The sequence below is a fragment of the Trachymyrmex septentrionalis genome, unplaced genomic scaffold (assembly GCF_001594115.1).
Source record: "Trachymyrmex septentrionalis isolate Tsep2-gDNA-1 unplaced genomic scaffold, Tsep1.0 scaffold13, whole genome shotgun sequence".
Taxonomy (NCBI): domain Eukaryota; kingdom Metazoa; phylum Arthropoda; class Insecta; order Hymenoptera; family Formicidae; genus Trachymyrmex; species Trachymyrmex septentrionalis.
In genome coordinates, this window is record NW_017304438.1 from 4,025,375 (window position 1) to 4,041,820 (window position 16,446).

Genomic DNA, 16,446 nt, shown 5'->3' on the forward strand with positions numbered 1-16,446 from the left:
TCGATTAAAAATATAAATAATCTATATCGTTTATACTTTGTTATTTATTATTTATATTTTTACTTATTTTTTTAGTAAGTACATATTCTGTTATTTACTGTTGCTCTCACTTTCATTTTACATCTGTCTACCAAACAGTTATGTTGTGTCTTATATCTTTAAAATTTGTTTTATGTAAGTGAACTAAAATTGGTTTTTTACTATTTATATTAACTTTTTAATTTTATTCACATTTGCATTATACAGTAAATGGAACAGTTTAATAGAACATGTGCAACAAACCTTATAAAATTAGTTCAATCTTGATAGTCATGTAAGTTTTTTACCATTTTTTCTCATGTTAACATTTTTTAATTTTTTAATTATTTACAACTCTTAGGATGGTCGTTTTTTAAAAACAAAATATTTTTTTTTTGGTTAACTTAGTAATTAAATGATCAAGATTAACTCGGACATCATCATCACACGGTTTCTCTTCTTTTTATGTTATTAGTTTTTACGTACGTGATCACTATGTAATTTTGTAAATTTATCTTTTGTACTGAAGAAGACCTTGACCGTAAGTCGAAACGTATACGTTTAATATTCACTTTGAATAAATGATATTATATAATACACACTAATAACCAGTGTCGGCTCAAATTGGCATTTTATTTATTATTTTTTATAAATTATTTTGTTAAAATTATATCGTGATAAAAATCAAAATAAAAATTTTGGACAAGAACCGTGGACTTGATCCAAGTTCTAAGAGATTTCTTGTCGTTTAAAGCTAACTAAATATACTTTGATTTATTGATAAAGATGGAGAAAGATTTATTGTTAAAGAGGAGAGATTTATTTGCCATTGTAATTCCAAAGCATAACATCGTTTACGTTAAGACATAACATTTGCGATACAGTGAATATTATGATAATGACAATATAAGTTGATCAGTTATTTTAGTATCATTATCAAAGCAATATCAGCTACACAAATTCCACAAATACGAAGGTATTATTTTACAGGAAAAATGCATTATCAGTTTGACTACTAGTTGATTCCTTCAGACAAAATAACAAATATTAACATTTCGTATCATCGAAACTTCCTCATTGCTTACGCATGATCACGCCACACAACAAAATAGGATTGGTTGTTTCCATGAGACAGTAAATAAAATCTTGGCAACATTCTAAGTCTGTGCGAGTTGTTATCATCGTTTATTAAGGAAAGACTTCTTTGAGAAGAAGACAGACATGTGCTGCAAGCTCGATTATCGACGATTTCGTGACGATATTAATTTATCAGCAAGCACGTGGGGGCATGCCATTAACGGCCTTATCTAGCCATAACTTGCATGTGCGATCATTTTATTCATTTTGTTACGTTTTGCTGCCTTAAATATCTACTGTTTCTAATTGTGAGTCAAAGAATTCATAGACAAAAGAAAGCTTATTATAGGTATATTCAGGTATTTATATAGAAAATAGTACTCGAGGAAGCATTTTCACACTAATCATCTTGCTATCGCTGACCGCGCAAAATTCTAGCCCTGTCATTCGCAATTTTTAAACTCTTTCCATTTGAAAACTATTTTAGCTTCAACACTTTTGTATTAGACTTTGCGTCTTAAAATGTTACAAAGAATCTGTCTTTAAAATATATGTCATCACATATCTTGCATTATCGGAAATTTTTTTAGTTCTAATATTGAAAAGAATAGATGCAATAAAGACAGATTACAGGGTGCGAAGCACAGTGCTAAATCGTGACATACACAACTTTTTTACGTTATTAATAGTTATATAGCTGGGCAATCATTTTAAGTACACAAGTAATATAATGTCGCGCTGGAAATTTTTATGTGGGAAAATAAAAAATAACAGAAAATATAACAGAAAATTCGTCGCAATAGCACCGGATGATCATAATTTATAAACGTACTGGAAACAAACAACGAAATACATTTGTACTTACTCCTCTACTTATCGTAGCCTGCATCAGATGACGTAAATTTCAAACATTACTTGTTATTCTCATCGCTCGATAGAAGCTGCTTTTTGCAGAAGTAGTTATAATAAGCGCTTCCTTATTCTGGTTATCGTCATGTGTACTCAATATGTTTGACATTTCACCTTTCAGAGAAATATATTTGCATGCGTATTAAAGTAATTCATGCTAAACCATTCCCACAACCATTTTAATTCGAGTTAATTAAACAGAGATTTAATGAAATCTCAATTAATTTTAATTAATGATTATACAGAAACGATGTATATCTTTATAGATATTATTCGATATTTTATATTGCAGTTTTTAAAATTTATTTCGATAATCAATTTTCAACTCGGACTTAAATTTCTATTTAATAATAATAATGATAATAATAATAATAATAATAATAATGTCTTTTATTTTTTTCTAAAGGGGAGTATACTTTGCGAAAAAGACAAAAACACTTTTCTGGGGAAGAAGGATTTGAAGAAAAAAATAAGAATGCGCAATTATTCTCGCATCGAGCAAGCGAGATTTGCATTCGCGTGTCTCAATGCTGAAAATAGTACAATAGCACAACATGTTACAAACATAATAGGAGATACGCACCTATCTTTGTTGGAAGGCGTTTTTGCCTACATCAATGATGTGGGTCGCCACGTGCGATCATTAACTATCGATGTGTAACTCACAGACAGTCGTGCATCGATAGTTAGTCATTGTGTGTGGCAACTCACGGACAGGTCGCCGTTTAACTATAATCTGTAATTGACCAGTTTTACATATTTATCTCTCAAAAAGTACTGCTCGGAATGAAAAATACTTTTTAATTTAATATTTCCGAGAACCTTTTTACTGTTATATTTTGATTCGCGATTTTCGAGACAGCCTGCATACATCATGAAGATTGAAATTTTGAGGAAGTGATTACATGAATTTAAAACGCTAAAAAAAGTAAGGATTTACAAAAGTAAGAATATTTGATTAGAAAAAGAACAATTAGAATAGAGAAGGCGTGATTAACAAGCATTAATACCATGAATAATGAATTCTACAAACTTCCAGCGTTGTATTAGGTTGTCTCAAAAGTTTTTTCCGTTTCTTTTTACTTCGTGAACGACAATTTACCGAGGAGACTTCGATTGCGTCTCTTTGGTCGTCCGAAACAAGTTACTGGCGTTTGATGGGATTGTTTTACCCTATTCTTCTTATTCTTTGGAGACTTCGCCCCTTCTGACTACTATTTGTTCTTCTCTCTAAAATATTCTCGTAGTGATAAAAAATTTAGCGTGTTGAACGACGTGAGAAAAATAAACTCAACCATATATTGCCGATAAATTAAACTTAGGGAACATGGCATCATGAAGCTTTTATAGAGATGAAGAAATATGATAGGATGACTTCCTATCATAGAAATTGATATATACTTCTCTATATACAATCAATTGTATCGTTCAATAACAAAGTTTGAAGTAAAAGAGAACGATAAGTTTTTATGATAACCTAATGCCCTCGAAATTTTTAGGAATCTTATTCTAAAGAATGGAAATTGAGCCAGTCTTTAAAAAGAGTGACTCAGTTTTCAATTTTTAAGAGTGAGATTTTACTCCTCGGAGTAAAATTTACTCCAAAAGTTTTAAGGAATCGTATCATTAGCCGAGCATCGTGAATTTCTTCGAAACCTATACAATACTTCAATCAATGAAAGATTTTATTATTTTCTAGAAGAAAAATAGAAAGGAAATTCTAGTCTCTCTCTCCAAGAAATAATCTCACAGTCGTTCGATATTTATAACATTTATTGGTTTAAGCAATATCAATTTTGTGGAACATAACATATTTTCTGGGGAAGACGCGATCCTCACATCAAATCCATCGGCGCTATGTCTGAGAGATCGCTCGTGATCTCGTGCGTTGCACGCGGAAGCTAACGAGCAGCGGAGTACTTACGATAGACAATAGCATACTACGAAGGGAATTTCGTTTGCAGAAAGAGGAAGAGAGAAAGAGAGAAGGACGGAGAAGCGGCGAGGCGGACGAGCGTTCGGAGACTGCGGCGACGGCGGCGGCTCTCGATCAGCCGAGAGAGGAGGTGGAGAGACTCCGACGAAGATGATGTTCGGTAGAGTCAGAAGAGAGATCTTCTCCGGCAATGGCTGATCGTCGTGGCCGCGATGCCCGCGGCGTATGAGCCGCTCTATCGCGAGGAGGACGACGTTAACGCTGCTGCTGTCCGCTGCAGCGGCTGGATCCACGCGGGATCTACGCGCTCGTGATCGCGATCGTGACGTGGTTGGCGGACGCGGTGCGTGAACGAGAATGAAGGGACGATCCCTCGAGCCGCGAAACGAGAAGCCGCTGCGTTGTCGCGAGTGAGCCGCGAGCGGTGTCGAGAAGTGTTCAATTGCGGCGAGCTGCGGCGAGTGCAGAGGAGTACGCGCGTTCGTTAATAAACGTGCATGCACGTTAACAAAGAGAGAGAGAAAGAAGGAGAGAGAGAGAGAGAGAGAGAGAGAGAGAGGGAGAAAAACGGCGAGTCAATCGGACACTTCCGTAAACAGTCAGGAGTGAATGAGCGCCGCAACGAGCGCCGCGATCAAGTGAATCGGATCTCCAGAAGTTATTTGCGTGATCGATTGCAGGACTTTAAATCGCGGGCGCGCTTTCGATGACACTTGAGACTACTCGGAGTGATCGTTCAAGATAATCCCCTTATTACTGCGAGAAGACGTGGTGAACAGTCGCAAAGCGATTTTCGCGAGAGGGTTGTTGAAAAGCAAGAGAGACTAACTCAATCCTCTCGAGACAACGGTGAAAGCGCGAGCGAGGGGAGGCTCGCCGCAAGTGAAAAGGATCGACTGGGATAAGACCACTTGACAGTCGAGCGGCTATCGCTCTCCTTCTTATCAATCTCCTTCCTTTCGTCGAGTCCTCACGATCGAGGACCAAACTGGTCCTCACGATCGACTTGACGCTCTCGAAGGTGCGCTTTGTCGCGGTGTTGAGTCAAACTTAACGAAATTTGTGCGACGTCATGAGACATGAAGTGCAACGTGGTTATTGCAGCCAGACGCAGATCGACATCTCGGACCCGATCAACCGCGACTCGTTAAGTTCAATAGCAGTAGTGATCTTGGTGGTGCCGTGCGCGACCTTGAGCTCAGTGTACCTGATAGCAAGACGTGCGTTGTGAGCACGCGTCCGAATCGTGGAAAGCCCATCGCTCTCGAAACAGCCCGATTCAACAGGCTCGGGGGTACATCGGAGGAAGGCAGTGGGACAGACGAGGGGGACGAGGAGAAAAAGGAGGAGGTGGAGGAGGAGGAGGCGGGGGGGTGGTGGTGGAGACTAGCGAGGGTAGACAGTACCAAGGAGGAGGAGGATTCCTCGGTGCGCGATCTCGGACGAAGGGGGCGAGAAACGTGCGTTTGTAATTCGGCGTGGCTGCCTTCGAGGATGAGCGACGGCGGTCATGCCGTGTAATTCGAAGGTGTACCACACCATCGTCGCATCGTGCACGATCGTCGTCGTCGTCGTAGCCGCCGTCGTGGTCAAACTGTTGAGATACGGCAGAGTCGCGGTATCGCCGGAAAGATGAGCTCGATCGACTTTGATGAGGTGCTGCTACACGTGGGAGAGAAGGGCCGATACCAGAACATCATGTACTACTTGCTATGCATACCCGCCACCCTGCCAGCCGCCTTCTTGGCGTTCTCACAAGTAAGCACGTTGTCTGATGTCGCTTCAGAGATGTGCCCTCTGCTTTGGAGATTATTATCGAGATGAAGGTTGCAGTGCCTTGAGTACTCTCGAAATTCTTTACAGTAAAGTCTCACTTGTAGAACGAAAGCAGTTGAGCAATTCTTGAAAAAGAGTTGCTCGATTTTCAATCTTTGAGAGTAAAATTTCACTCTTCAGAGTGAGATTCACTTTGAAAGTTTTAGAAATAAAGTTTTATAATTTAGAAATATATATCGCGCGCGGCTCCTTTTTTGCAAAACAAATTTAAAAAAGAAAACGACCAGAAAGGAACATTGCAACATTTTACAACTAGTATTTGCTCCTTTCTGTCCGCTTTCTTTTTTAAATTTTTTCTTTTAGAAAGCACCAAGAGCAATAGTAACATTTTGCAAAAAAATTTACGACGCGAAATAAGTTTTGTTTTTAATTTATAAAATACAAATTTTAAAGATATTTTTATCTTTAAAAAACATTGCACATTTATAATAAATAACGTAAATATATGGATACTTTTGTTGATAAATTAGAATATATTGATCATATGATAAATTAATATATGCAATATTAATTATATATACATTATCACAGAAATAAAATTTATCTGATGAGTTTATCTGCTGTTGTTTAAGCGTAGAGAAATTTTGCAACAATTTAAGTTTTAATTTAATAAAATATACGAAAACAAACTAATGAATTAAAAAAGTGTGTCCATTCAACAATTAAAATTTACAAAATATGGAAAGTATTAAACATGTTGATTCTTACACTGTTTACTAAAAAGCCGAATTTGTAGTAATAAAAATCGAATTGTTAAATTAGCAATACTACAAGCGGTAAAGGGCAGATGCAAAAATGACGCGCAGGTCCGAATAATTAATCTTAATTAAGACTCGCGATTTCGAGATAGGTGTTCGTGAGCGCCTCGCCAGAGCACTGGTGCAGGATACCGGAACTGGACAACATGACGGATCTGATGTCGTTGGAGGAGAGGAAGGCACTCTCAATACCTTACAGCGTCAAGTCCGATGGCAGGAGGGTTTATTCCAAGTGTCATATGTTTGACGTGAACTACACGGAGATAATAGATTTGTGGCTCGAAGGCGCCAATCCATCCAACACCACCGATAGCCCGTCACTGACCACATCTCCGTCGTTTGACTTACCGTCAACCCGATCGCCACCGGTCAGTAGCCCCGACTGGCCGACCGTCAAATGCCGATACGGATGGAACTACGACACCAGGGACTACGACAGCACCCTCGTGACAGAGGTAAACTCGACTTTCTCTCTTTCACCGAAAAAGACCGCGTGCTGTTTCGCCGGCATGTCGAGACGATTGTTTCTGTCGTCTATAAAGGTACTTGAGGCACTCAGGTTTCGCACTGATTGCGAGTGGGCAATAGATCTAGTGGATTGTTCAGACGACTTTGATGTAGAGAAATCCAAGTCCTATTTGTCACTATTTCCATTAAAAGATAAGTGATTATTTTACGACAAGTGCAATAATTATTATTGCTTGTTGTAAAATTACTTGTTTTTCAATGGAAAATAAAACTGGGATTTTTGTATATCAAAGTCATTTTTTAATTAAAATAGTTTATTTTAAAAATTAGTTATTGTATACAAAATTATTAATTTTTAAAATAAAATGTCTCCATTTAAAAAAGGCGATTGAAGGTTTCTTTGCACTTTATATTTTTTTCTGGTGTTTTACGTATTTAATTATACGTATTTAATATAACGTCTCTATATGTTACGCAATGTAATGTGTGTAAATTTAAATAGTGTTATTTCGACTTTATGATCGAGTAATCATTTAATGTACATATTTTTTTCTAATCGTAAAACATCTGCAAAACAAAATATAATCATCCTATTGTCAGACAATTATATTACAGAAGAGGAGAGGACGTTCATAATAAATAAATCTGTACTAACAAATTAAATTCATTAATCATTGATACAGATCTCTCGTATTATTTATTCTTTAAAATCATAGTTATTGTATTGTAAAAAATAAAATGTTAAAGACGTATAATGGATTTTCTGAGACATACAAAAATTAACATTCTTGTGTTAATTTTTTATGTCTCGGACTGATAGTCCACTAAACGTTTTTAAGTTAAAACGTTTTATTTTTTACAATGTATGTTCGTGAATTTGCGAAAGAAGAAAAAAAACACTTTTACAAATGGATGAAGTCAGTAACTGTACTATTTTATTAGTGAAATAAAAATTCATATTTTTATCAGAAAAGATGTCGAACATATGGTAGAAAATTTAACGGACCAATCATAAAGAATGTAGCCGATTTTCTTTGGTTTAATTCTTGTTTTGTATTTATTAATTAAATGAAATAATATATCTCATAGGATAGATGATGTGGCTGTTAGTTACGGATTCATTATAAAAGTGCCAAAAAGATCAGAGTTATCCGAATATAAATGTATATCTGTTTTCTTATTCTTCAATTGTAACGCAAAACAAGCTTTGACGATTTGTTTAATATTCCCACGCCTTAATCGTCGCCAGCAAATTTCTTCCTCGCATAGCATCGGATTTCACCCACATTGCCTTGGCCTTTGGCTTCGTAGTGCCCGGGTGTTTGTCCAGCGATGCATCGCGAGTTTTCTGCAGTCCCGTTCGTGGAATGAAGTTACGTGTCTTTGTAATTTTCTCGTATGGACGATTTCGCTTTCCGTGAAGTATTTGCCGGCGATGACGAATATGATTGGCGCGAACGGATTAAATCGTGCAGCGCGGATTACGCGCGATTAGTTCCGATTAAGCACGATATCGTAGAACAAAGTGGCCAAATGCTGAGACACAAAGTTCCCGCGTTTATCACATTTTGTAGTACAATTTCGCTACTGTGAAGTATTCAAATTATCATTGATACCTTTATAATAAAAAGAACTTTCTAAAGGAAATAAATGAGATTTTCTTGCAGCGTACTAAGAAAGAAAGAAAGAAAGGGAAAGAGAGAGAAAGAGAGAAGAGAGAAATTACCATGTATTGAGTTCTTTGGGATGGAAGTCCCATCAAGCGTTTTGATAAAAATAAATACATAGTTAAAATAAATATAAAAAAAATAAGATGCGTAAGACCACAAGGTTACAAAGTGGTTCGAAGTGCCAAAGCGAAAGAATATAAAAATATGAGATAAAAGAAAAAATTAAGTTCGAAGTGAGTAGAGTTGTTCTAAAATATACAACAAGTGAATGCGAGAAAAAAATAATGAGAGAGATAGAGAGAAAGAATTTATTCTTTAAAAATTAATTGTTTTATTAAAGATAAAAGAAATTAAAAGGAAATAATTTATCTTAATCACTGAAGTTATTAAAAAAGAATAAGTAGATAGAATAATTTTCTCTTAATAATACACTGAGGAAAAAAATTGCTGTTTCAAAAAAATATTAATTCATTCAATTAAACGCAGCAGTATGTACTGTCAAGCAAATAAATTGTTAATTCAAACAAATAACATGTTTAAAATTGTAAGATTTTGTTGATTTACGTATATTTAACTTAAATATATAAATACTTGAACTAAATAATCACTACGAACTAAACACATTTAATCAAGTTAATAATTTCTTCTCAGTGTATGAACTCAAGAAAAGGTGAAACCTACATTTTCAAGTGTTTATCTATCTTACAATTAGATGGTTCATACCTTCCACCTCTCTGTTACCTATTACTTCTCTTCTATCCAATTTTTTTTATCATTCTTTTACCCAATTTTTTTTATCAATTCCCATTAGGCTGGCCACATACGTTTAAGTAAACTTGTCAAGTATGCACGTATAAGTTTATTGGAGCATATAGGTATATGACAAAACTACTCAGTTATCGCAAATTAGCACACACATTTCAAACACACAAGTATGCTTGGCACAAGTATGCTTAACAACAGGGTTGTTTAAAAATTTTTTTAAATGTAAAAAAACAATGTTCTATTCTTGTAAAAGATGTTTTTTTTTTATCCACATGTAGAAGTACAAATACCCTAGGCTGATAAAAACGTAAATGAAAAGTCACCGAATGGACAATTTCCAAAGTTCATACACAGATAGAAGCTTTAAAAAAACATTATCTTTTACAAGAATAGAACATTGTGGTTTTTTTACATTTTTTTAAATGCTTCATATATACTTTAAACAACATTATAAAAAAAAAGTTTAAAACATGTTTAAAATATGATTTTCATTAATTTTGCTTGATTGACAAGTTACTTGTATAGCTAGCTTTATAGAGATGAAGTTCGCGATGTAATTCATGTAATAGAAAATAATTTTTGACAATGTAAACTTTTCTAGACTTTTCTTGAACTCGAATTAAAAAATTATTTTACATATATAGAGGTATTAAATATAAATGAAGCGTGGCTTATTTTTTACTTCTAATATTACTGTTGACATTCTGTTTACGATTTTATACTTCAGTTCTATTGCAAAGTTTCTCAAAAAGGCTACATTTGTTCATATTGAGTCCGCGTGTAATCAAACTGCGTATCACATTACCGAAAGAAGTAGGGACAATTTTCCGTCGGTATTTGAATACTGAAGAAAACAACTGGGCCGGCGGGCAAACCCGCGATCACATGGCAGCAGTCGTAAGTGTTCATTAAGACATTATTAAATTGCCACAATTAGACAACGCGGTGAGCTGCTGGCGTAATAGGAATCGTGATGCATGGAGTCGAAGATCTAGGCGTTTTTTTTTCTTCATTTATTCTTCTATTCGATTCCACTGACTTTACTGCGCTGAGTGGACCGTAATCTCATAGCGGACATCATGACAATTAATTGACATACGCGATAAATCATTAAAAAACTATAAAATAATCTCGCAGATTGTGTGTTGTGTGTAACAATTTGCACTAAAAACCAAGTTTCGGTAGTTTGACTACAACATCGTATTATAATTATTATTACTGCTATAATGTTAGTAATAATAATTATATGTTTGTACAGTTCTATAAAAAATTATATGTAGTTGGCATTGAAAATGACTACAAAATTATTGTAATTGCTATCATTTTTATGGTAATAATATAATTATAAAGATATTTATAGAATTATTTTGATATAACATATAATTATTATTACTAATATAACAGTAAAAAACGTAATTATAATATCATGTAATTATAGTCATAGCTACCATAAATTTCTCTCTTAACTCTGCGATAACGTAAATACCATCGAAATGCGATTAGCGATTCGTTTCTCAAAAGAAAAAAGTACGCTTATATGCCAAAATTGTGGATCGAGCGAATATTTATTTTGCATATCTAGATGAATATTTTCTACGCTTTGTTTATAACGGTTACGTCTGATAAATCAAAATTATGATATACTACTCGCGCATTTCTCAAAATATCTGATACCGCGACGTTAGGCCTATCAGTGCTTCACACGGTATCGTGTTTATGTTCATTATATATTTGTTCGTTCTGTACTCCTCCATATTTGCACGTTTTTATTCAGTGCAATCTACGGTTGCATGAATGCAACCATTACAATGCAGCCATTACATTTCCATTCTTTCAATTAATCATCCGCAAAATTTATTTAACTGACGTGAAATACAACAGCCGAATGTAGCTCCCTTTTGCACGGGGATTTAATTTAATGCGATAAACGTGGGAAATAAATCTCGTTGATTTGTATGCATGTCACGTTTTGCTACACCATTATCAAGTTAGCAAATTAAATTATTACTGGAATTAATGTATCTCTTGTAGCCTTTGATTTTTTTTTTTTCGAAATTATTGCATAACGAATTTTCGTATGAATTAATTACACTCAGGCAGCGTTAAAAATTTATATAATCTTAGACAGAGTGATTGCAATGATAGGTCGATTCATGAACATCACAATGAACGATTCATCATGCGTTCCCTGAAATTGCGGGAGGTGACGTAGCGTGTTTTACGTTGACGCAGACGATTTCTAAGATTTCGATCGAGATAGGCGAGAATTCCAGCAACAAGAATTGTCAACAGGTGAACAAGGTTGATGAGCGACCGAGTGACTGGCCGATAGGTTGCAGCTCTGGTGGCGTCAGCAATTGCCGACCAATTTACCTACCCCCGCATCCGGTCATGTGATATGTCACATCAAACGCCTCGCACAAACTGCCAGCTCTCTTCATGCAGAGGGTATATATTCCTACGTACTTAGTTGCTGCCGGATTCAACGCGACCAACTTCCGTTTCTCTTTTTCTTGCCTGTCCCTCTTCCTCTTCGCGTCTTCGCGCAAGGTGCTCATTTCCGCATCTCTCGCGTTCTTTCGTAAATTTTGTTTACCGATCGCCTAACGACGTGTCTCCGAAACATTTCTGTAACGCAATTTTCAATTTCATAGCTGAGATGACACAATACATCTACAAACAATAATACTTGTGCATTTTACTTCTCAAGTATTAATTTGTATTGAAATATTACATAACTTGCTTAATTAATACTAGGTATTTTGTTGCAAAACAATGAAATTATTCTTTTGGAACGCTTGGTTGACCTAGAGAAGTATTTTTTTTTCGCGGACGTACGTTGACGAGGAAGAGACACGAGTGGCAAAAAGCGTGGGCAGTCGCGCTCATACTTCACTTTACTTCCGACCGATCCGATGATTTATTGCTCGATTTAGGAGCTTCGCTCTAATGATACCACGTTGAACGAGACCATGGAACAGGTCATTGTCTTTTCCGTATTGACATGTGACAAACAGCTGTGCTGAAGACGAATACACTGTACATCCTCTACTTTCTGCCGAATCTAATTTGTCTCTCGTAGGCAAAGATAATTTATATTCATTTTTCGTATACTTAAAATGCACAATCTATATCTGAAATCTGATATATGTATCGAATAATGTACAACACTCATATGATTGCAATTAAATCATTACTTGACGCAATCATTCAAGATTCAGGCGAGAAAGTCATGGAAATTAAAATTATTGCTAATATACAAAATAAGTTTTATAACTATAAAATATTTACAAAAGTTCGTGGAGTTTATTAATATTAAAATTTATTGTAAAATTTTTTAGTTACATTTGTTATTATTAAGCTACAATTGATATAACTTCCTGCCTATCATACCTATTACTTAGCTATCATGAATTTAATTTTTATTCTGGAGCCTCATAACGTACATATTCGCCACTATTTGTTATTTATTTATAATTAGAAGGCAAGTGTGATACTAAAGCCATGAGGATTAGACGTGTTAACTCATGTCAAATCTGCTGTTTTTTAAAGGTTGTACGTCATAAATAGTTTCAAGGCAGCCTGTTGTAATAGTATTGAATTTAATTAGCATCTATTAAATATTAAATTTGATAGCCAAGGAATATAATTAGTATAATTCAAAGCAACATTATAATAATATATGATTAAAAAATTTGACAATAAATTTTAGTAACATCTAACAATAACTCCATAAACTTTTGCAAACATTCCATAAATTGGATTTTCTTATGAATCTTGAAAAACAGCTTTGACTTGTTGACTTGTTATTGCAATATGTCGCTACACAGAATAAACATATTTCGTAAAGTGATTACTTCTTGCTTGTTCCATCGGCTTCTTGTTCATGTAGGCCCCTTAGAATATCATCATTCTGAACATCACGCGGATCAACGAACAGCTTAATGAATATATGAATATGTATGAACGCGAGAATGCTTGAAAATCGTTGACTTTAGATTGATATTCAAATCAAACTAAATAAAAATTCCGAGTCTTCTTTTTGCATTAATTATCTGGAGGACATGAAGGTCGTAAAGCATCTATGCTTAAATCAATAGTGAGAATAAACTTAAATGATAGCAATTTTAATTAAAAATATCTTGCGCAATGAATTTGCTTGACTAGCCGCTTTGTGGAAAAATCTATACATGTGTATCAGCAATATGTTTTAATTCGCATTGCGACAGGCGCAGCGTGACATTTTTTGTGATGAAACGAGCGATGTATAAACGATAAAAGGGGTGACTGAAGCGCGTTAGCGTACGGCTCCATATGGTAGAAAGTGATAGCGATTAAGAACGGAAAACGGAAGGACAGGATTTGCCTCGATGGCTCTTTGCGTCATGTGTCTGCGTAAATCCGGAGCGTGTAAATACGCGTACCCAAGCGAATAGATAAAACTGGCACAGTCCTAAATGAATATCGTATGGCGAATAGAAATTTTTAAGTTGTGTCAAATTTCGATGTTAATTAAAAAAAAAATAGGTTAGAAATTACGAATTGTTCAATTAACATTGAACCTGATTACCCATTAATTCTGGGGAAGTTTTACGACTAATGCAAAGTTTTAGTATCGTTTCGCTGGATTTCTTTCTCTCGCCTAACATTTCACACCACAATTTCCTTCAATGCCTTGTTTCATTAGTATTGTCGTTTCTTTATTTCAAAAATAAAAACTACAAATTATATTTTTCAGAAAAGGAAAAGAACTATTTTTAATTTAACACAGAAAATAATTGACTGATTAAATAATATCGGAAAAAAATATATTCTTAGAAATTATCATAAAAATATCTGCTTGATATCCTACAAAATTTTAATAAATTATCAAAGAAAGAAATGCAAAGTAATTCATCAAAAGTGACGTAACTCGAAACATCACCAACAGTTTATACCTAATTTCTTCTTCGAACTTTAATTATCAAACTGTCTTAACTTAATTCTAAATATTCTGTATAGAAGACTCTCTTTGTTATTCTTTTTTACTCTTTCCTTTTTATTCTTTTTATTATTATCAAAAAGAAAACTTGATTTTGTTGTTTACAAAAATGACAAAAAATATTTTTAAAGTAAGGGAACGTTGTCGTATAATGTAACATAATGCGATGTGGAATTTAATTAATTTCGATGTCGAATCGGTGTAACGAGCAGTGCAAACAATCGCAGTAATGAACAGTACTGCGGTCATATTAATATTGATTTCGAAGTGTGTCAGGGTAACAAAACACACGTGTTATTAACGTCCTTATGGGCGCGTGCATTGCCCTTGACAATAACTCGACAACATCATCATCAGCGGGCGCACTCTCCTGTCTTTCCGCGCAATTTATCTTTTGCGCGTTTCGCGCAGACCTCGAAAGTCCGTGAGTGGCAATTTGCTTAAATCAAACTTCGTGTCAAAACTATTAACACCCACCGGTAGACTTTATTTGTCGAGGCTAATAGATACTCGATTGAGATTTCGAACACGCTTATTAACTCGGAACAGCACTCCCTGATATTGCTTGCTACTAATGGAACTAATCATCTTCGAATTAATGTAAATTCTTAAACTCATACAGTTCCAAATATGAGAAATCAATGTCTTTAAGGATGTATTCCTCAAAAGTCTTGGCATAAATAAAATCGTGTTTTCATTATACTTATTGGATAAAGATCTCTAAAAGAAGATGCAAAATTTTTTTATTTGTTCAACACTATTTTGCGATGTCGCACGAATATGGATATCAATAAGATCCATTTTTGCAAAAATAGACTAAAAATCGTAAGCATTTTATTACATTTTAGAGAGAATTTCTGAAATATATGTGTGCGCATATAATTCTAATTATAATTCGAATTTTAAATTTTTAATTACAGTATTATTAAATCCAATTATGTAAATATACATTCACTGTCACCATTTACATCTAAATACATAGGGTGAATAGAGAGGTCAAACATAGGTACGTTAAGAGTTTGGTTTCGTCAATGTAAGATTAACTTTTTAATTTTGATTCAATTTATTCGTTATTCTTTTTCAATTAGAAAAAGAGATGAGCAAGTTATATTATATAAATCGCGATTAAAGTTAATCTTACAGACAGAAGAATATTATTCGATTGAAGAACAGTGATTACTTAATTTACTTTCTTTCTTTTATAAGTAATAGTTTTTAAATAATGGTAAAAAATATTTTTCAAAAAAAAAATATATAAATTCTTGCTTTGAGTACATAATGTTTTTTTTAAAGTTGTAATAAGTATATTTTTAAGATTATTATCAACAAAATATTCTTTAACAAAAAGAGAAGACTATTTTGTTGATAATAATCTTAAAATATACTTATTACAAATTAAAAAAAAAACATTATGTAACTCAAAGTAAGAATTTATTTTTTTTAAAGAATATTTGTTACCATTGTTTAAAAACTATTATTTAAAAACTACTTTGTAAAATATTTTTTTATATAATCGAAGAAACTACTTTATATAATAAGCAAATCGAATTTAATATCTTGATTAAAGTATTAAACTTCCTAGGCTTCAGAATATATTTTAAATAAATTTAATGCTGTATGATGAACTTATGGTAGATTTACGGACATATGAATTTTGAAATATTTGAAATGAATAATTATCATTAGCGTATGTTTTTTAGTACAGTGTGTATTTTTACATTTGTGGAACCGAGCCTGAATCGTTCGTGTCTAATTTGCCACGCGAGATCGTGACAGAGAAGAAAGAAAGAGTTAGAGAGAGAGAGACTGGACTTTAAAGGGCGCGAGGGGGGATCATGTTCCTCCTGTCAAACGAGGGTGATGGACACCTCTCACTGTGGGAAGCTCACCAATACACCTTAACGTCCTTCGGACGCGCGCGTACAAATACGCGCACGCATATGTGCATTCCGTCGTGTATGAACTACAAGCCTATGCGATTTCCATATTAAAAGATCACACACGTACGTGACCCCCCCCCCCCCCCCC

General features: G+C 34.4%; 1 protein-coding gene and 1 long non-coding RNA gene across 5 annotated transcripts in view; one reads left to right on the forward strand and one right to left on the reverse strand.

Annotated features, from left to right (window-relative positions):
• The first annotated feature begins 5,313 nt into the window (after positions 1-5,313).
• LOC108756763 (organic cation transporter 1-like) overlaps positions 5,314-16,446 on the forward strand; it is a 20,021-nt gene continuing 8,888 nt past the window's right edge. For all 3 annotated transcript variants that reach the window (XM_018500797.1, XM_018500798.1, XM_018500800.1), the window contains exons 1-2: positions 5,314-5,698; positions 6,627-6,989. In XM_018500797.1, coding sequence (XP_018356299.1) covers positions 5,573-5,698; positions 6,627-6,989 — 489 coding nt within the window. In that variant the 5' untranslated portion in view covers positions 5,314-5,572. The remainder of the gene's footprint in view (positions 5,699-6,626; positions 6,990-16,446) is intronic.
• On the reverse strand, positions 11,128-13,367 carry LOC108756766. Of its 2 annotated transcripts, none has more exons than XR_001939862.1 (3): positions 13,295-13,367; positions 12,276-12,578; positions 11,128-12,065 (listed from the first exon to the last, which is right to left on the reverse strand). It is a non-coding gene; the product is annotated as an uncharacterized LOC108756766 (long non-coding RNA). The 2 variants fall into 2 exon arrangements; XR_001939861.1 differs by having other exon boundaries at positions 12,276-12,459; positions 13,295-13,356.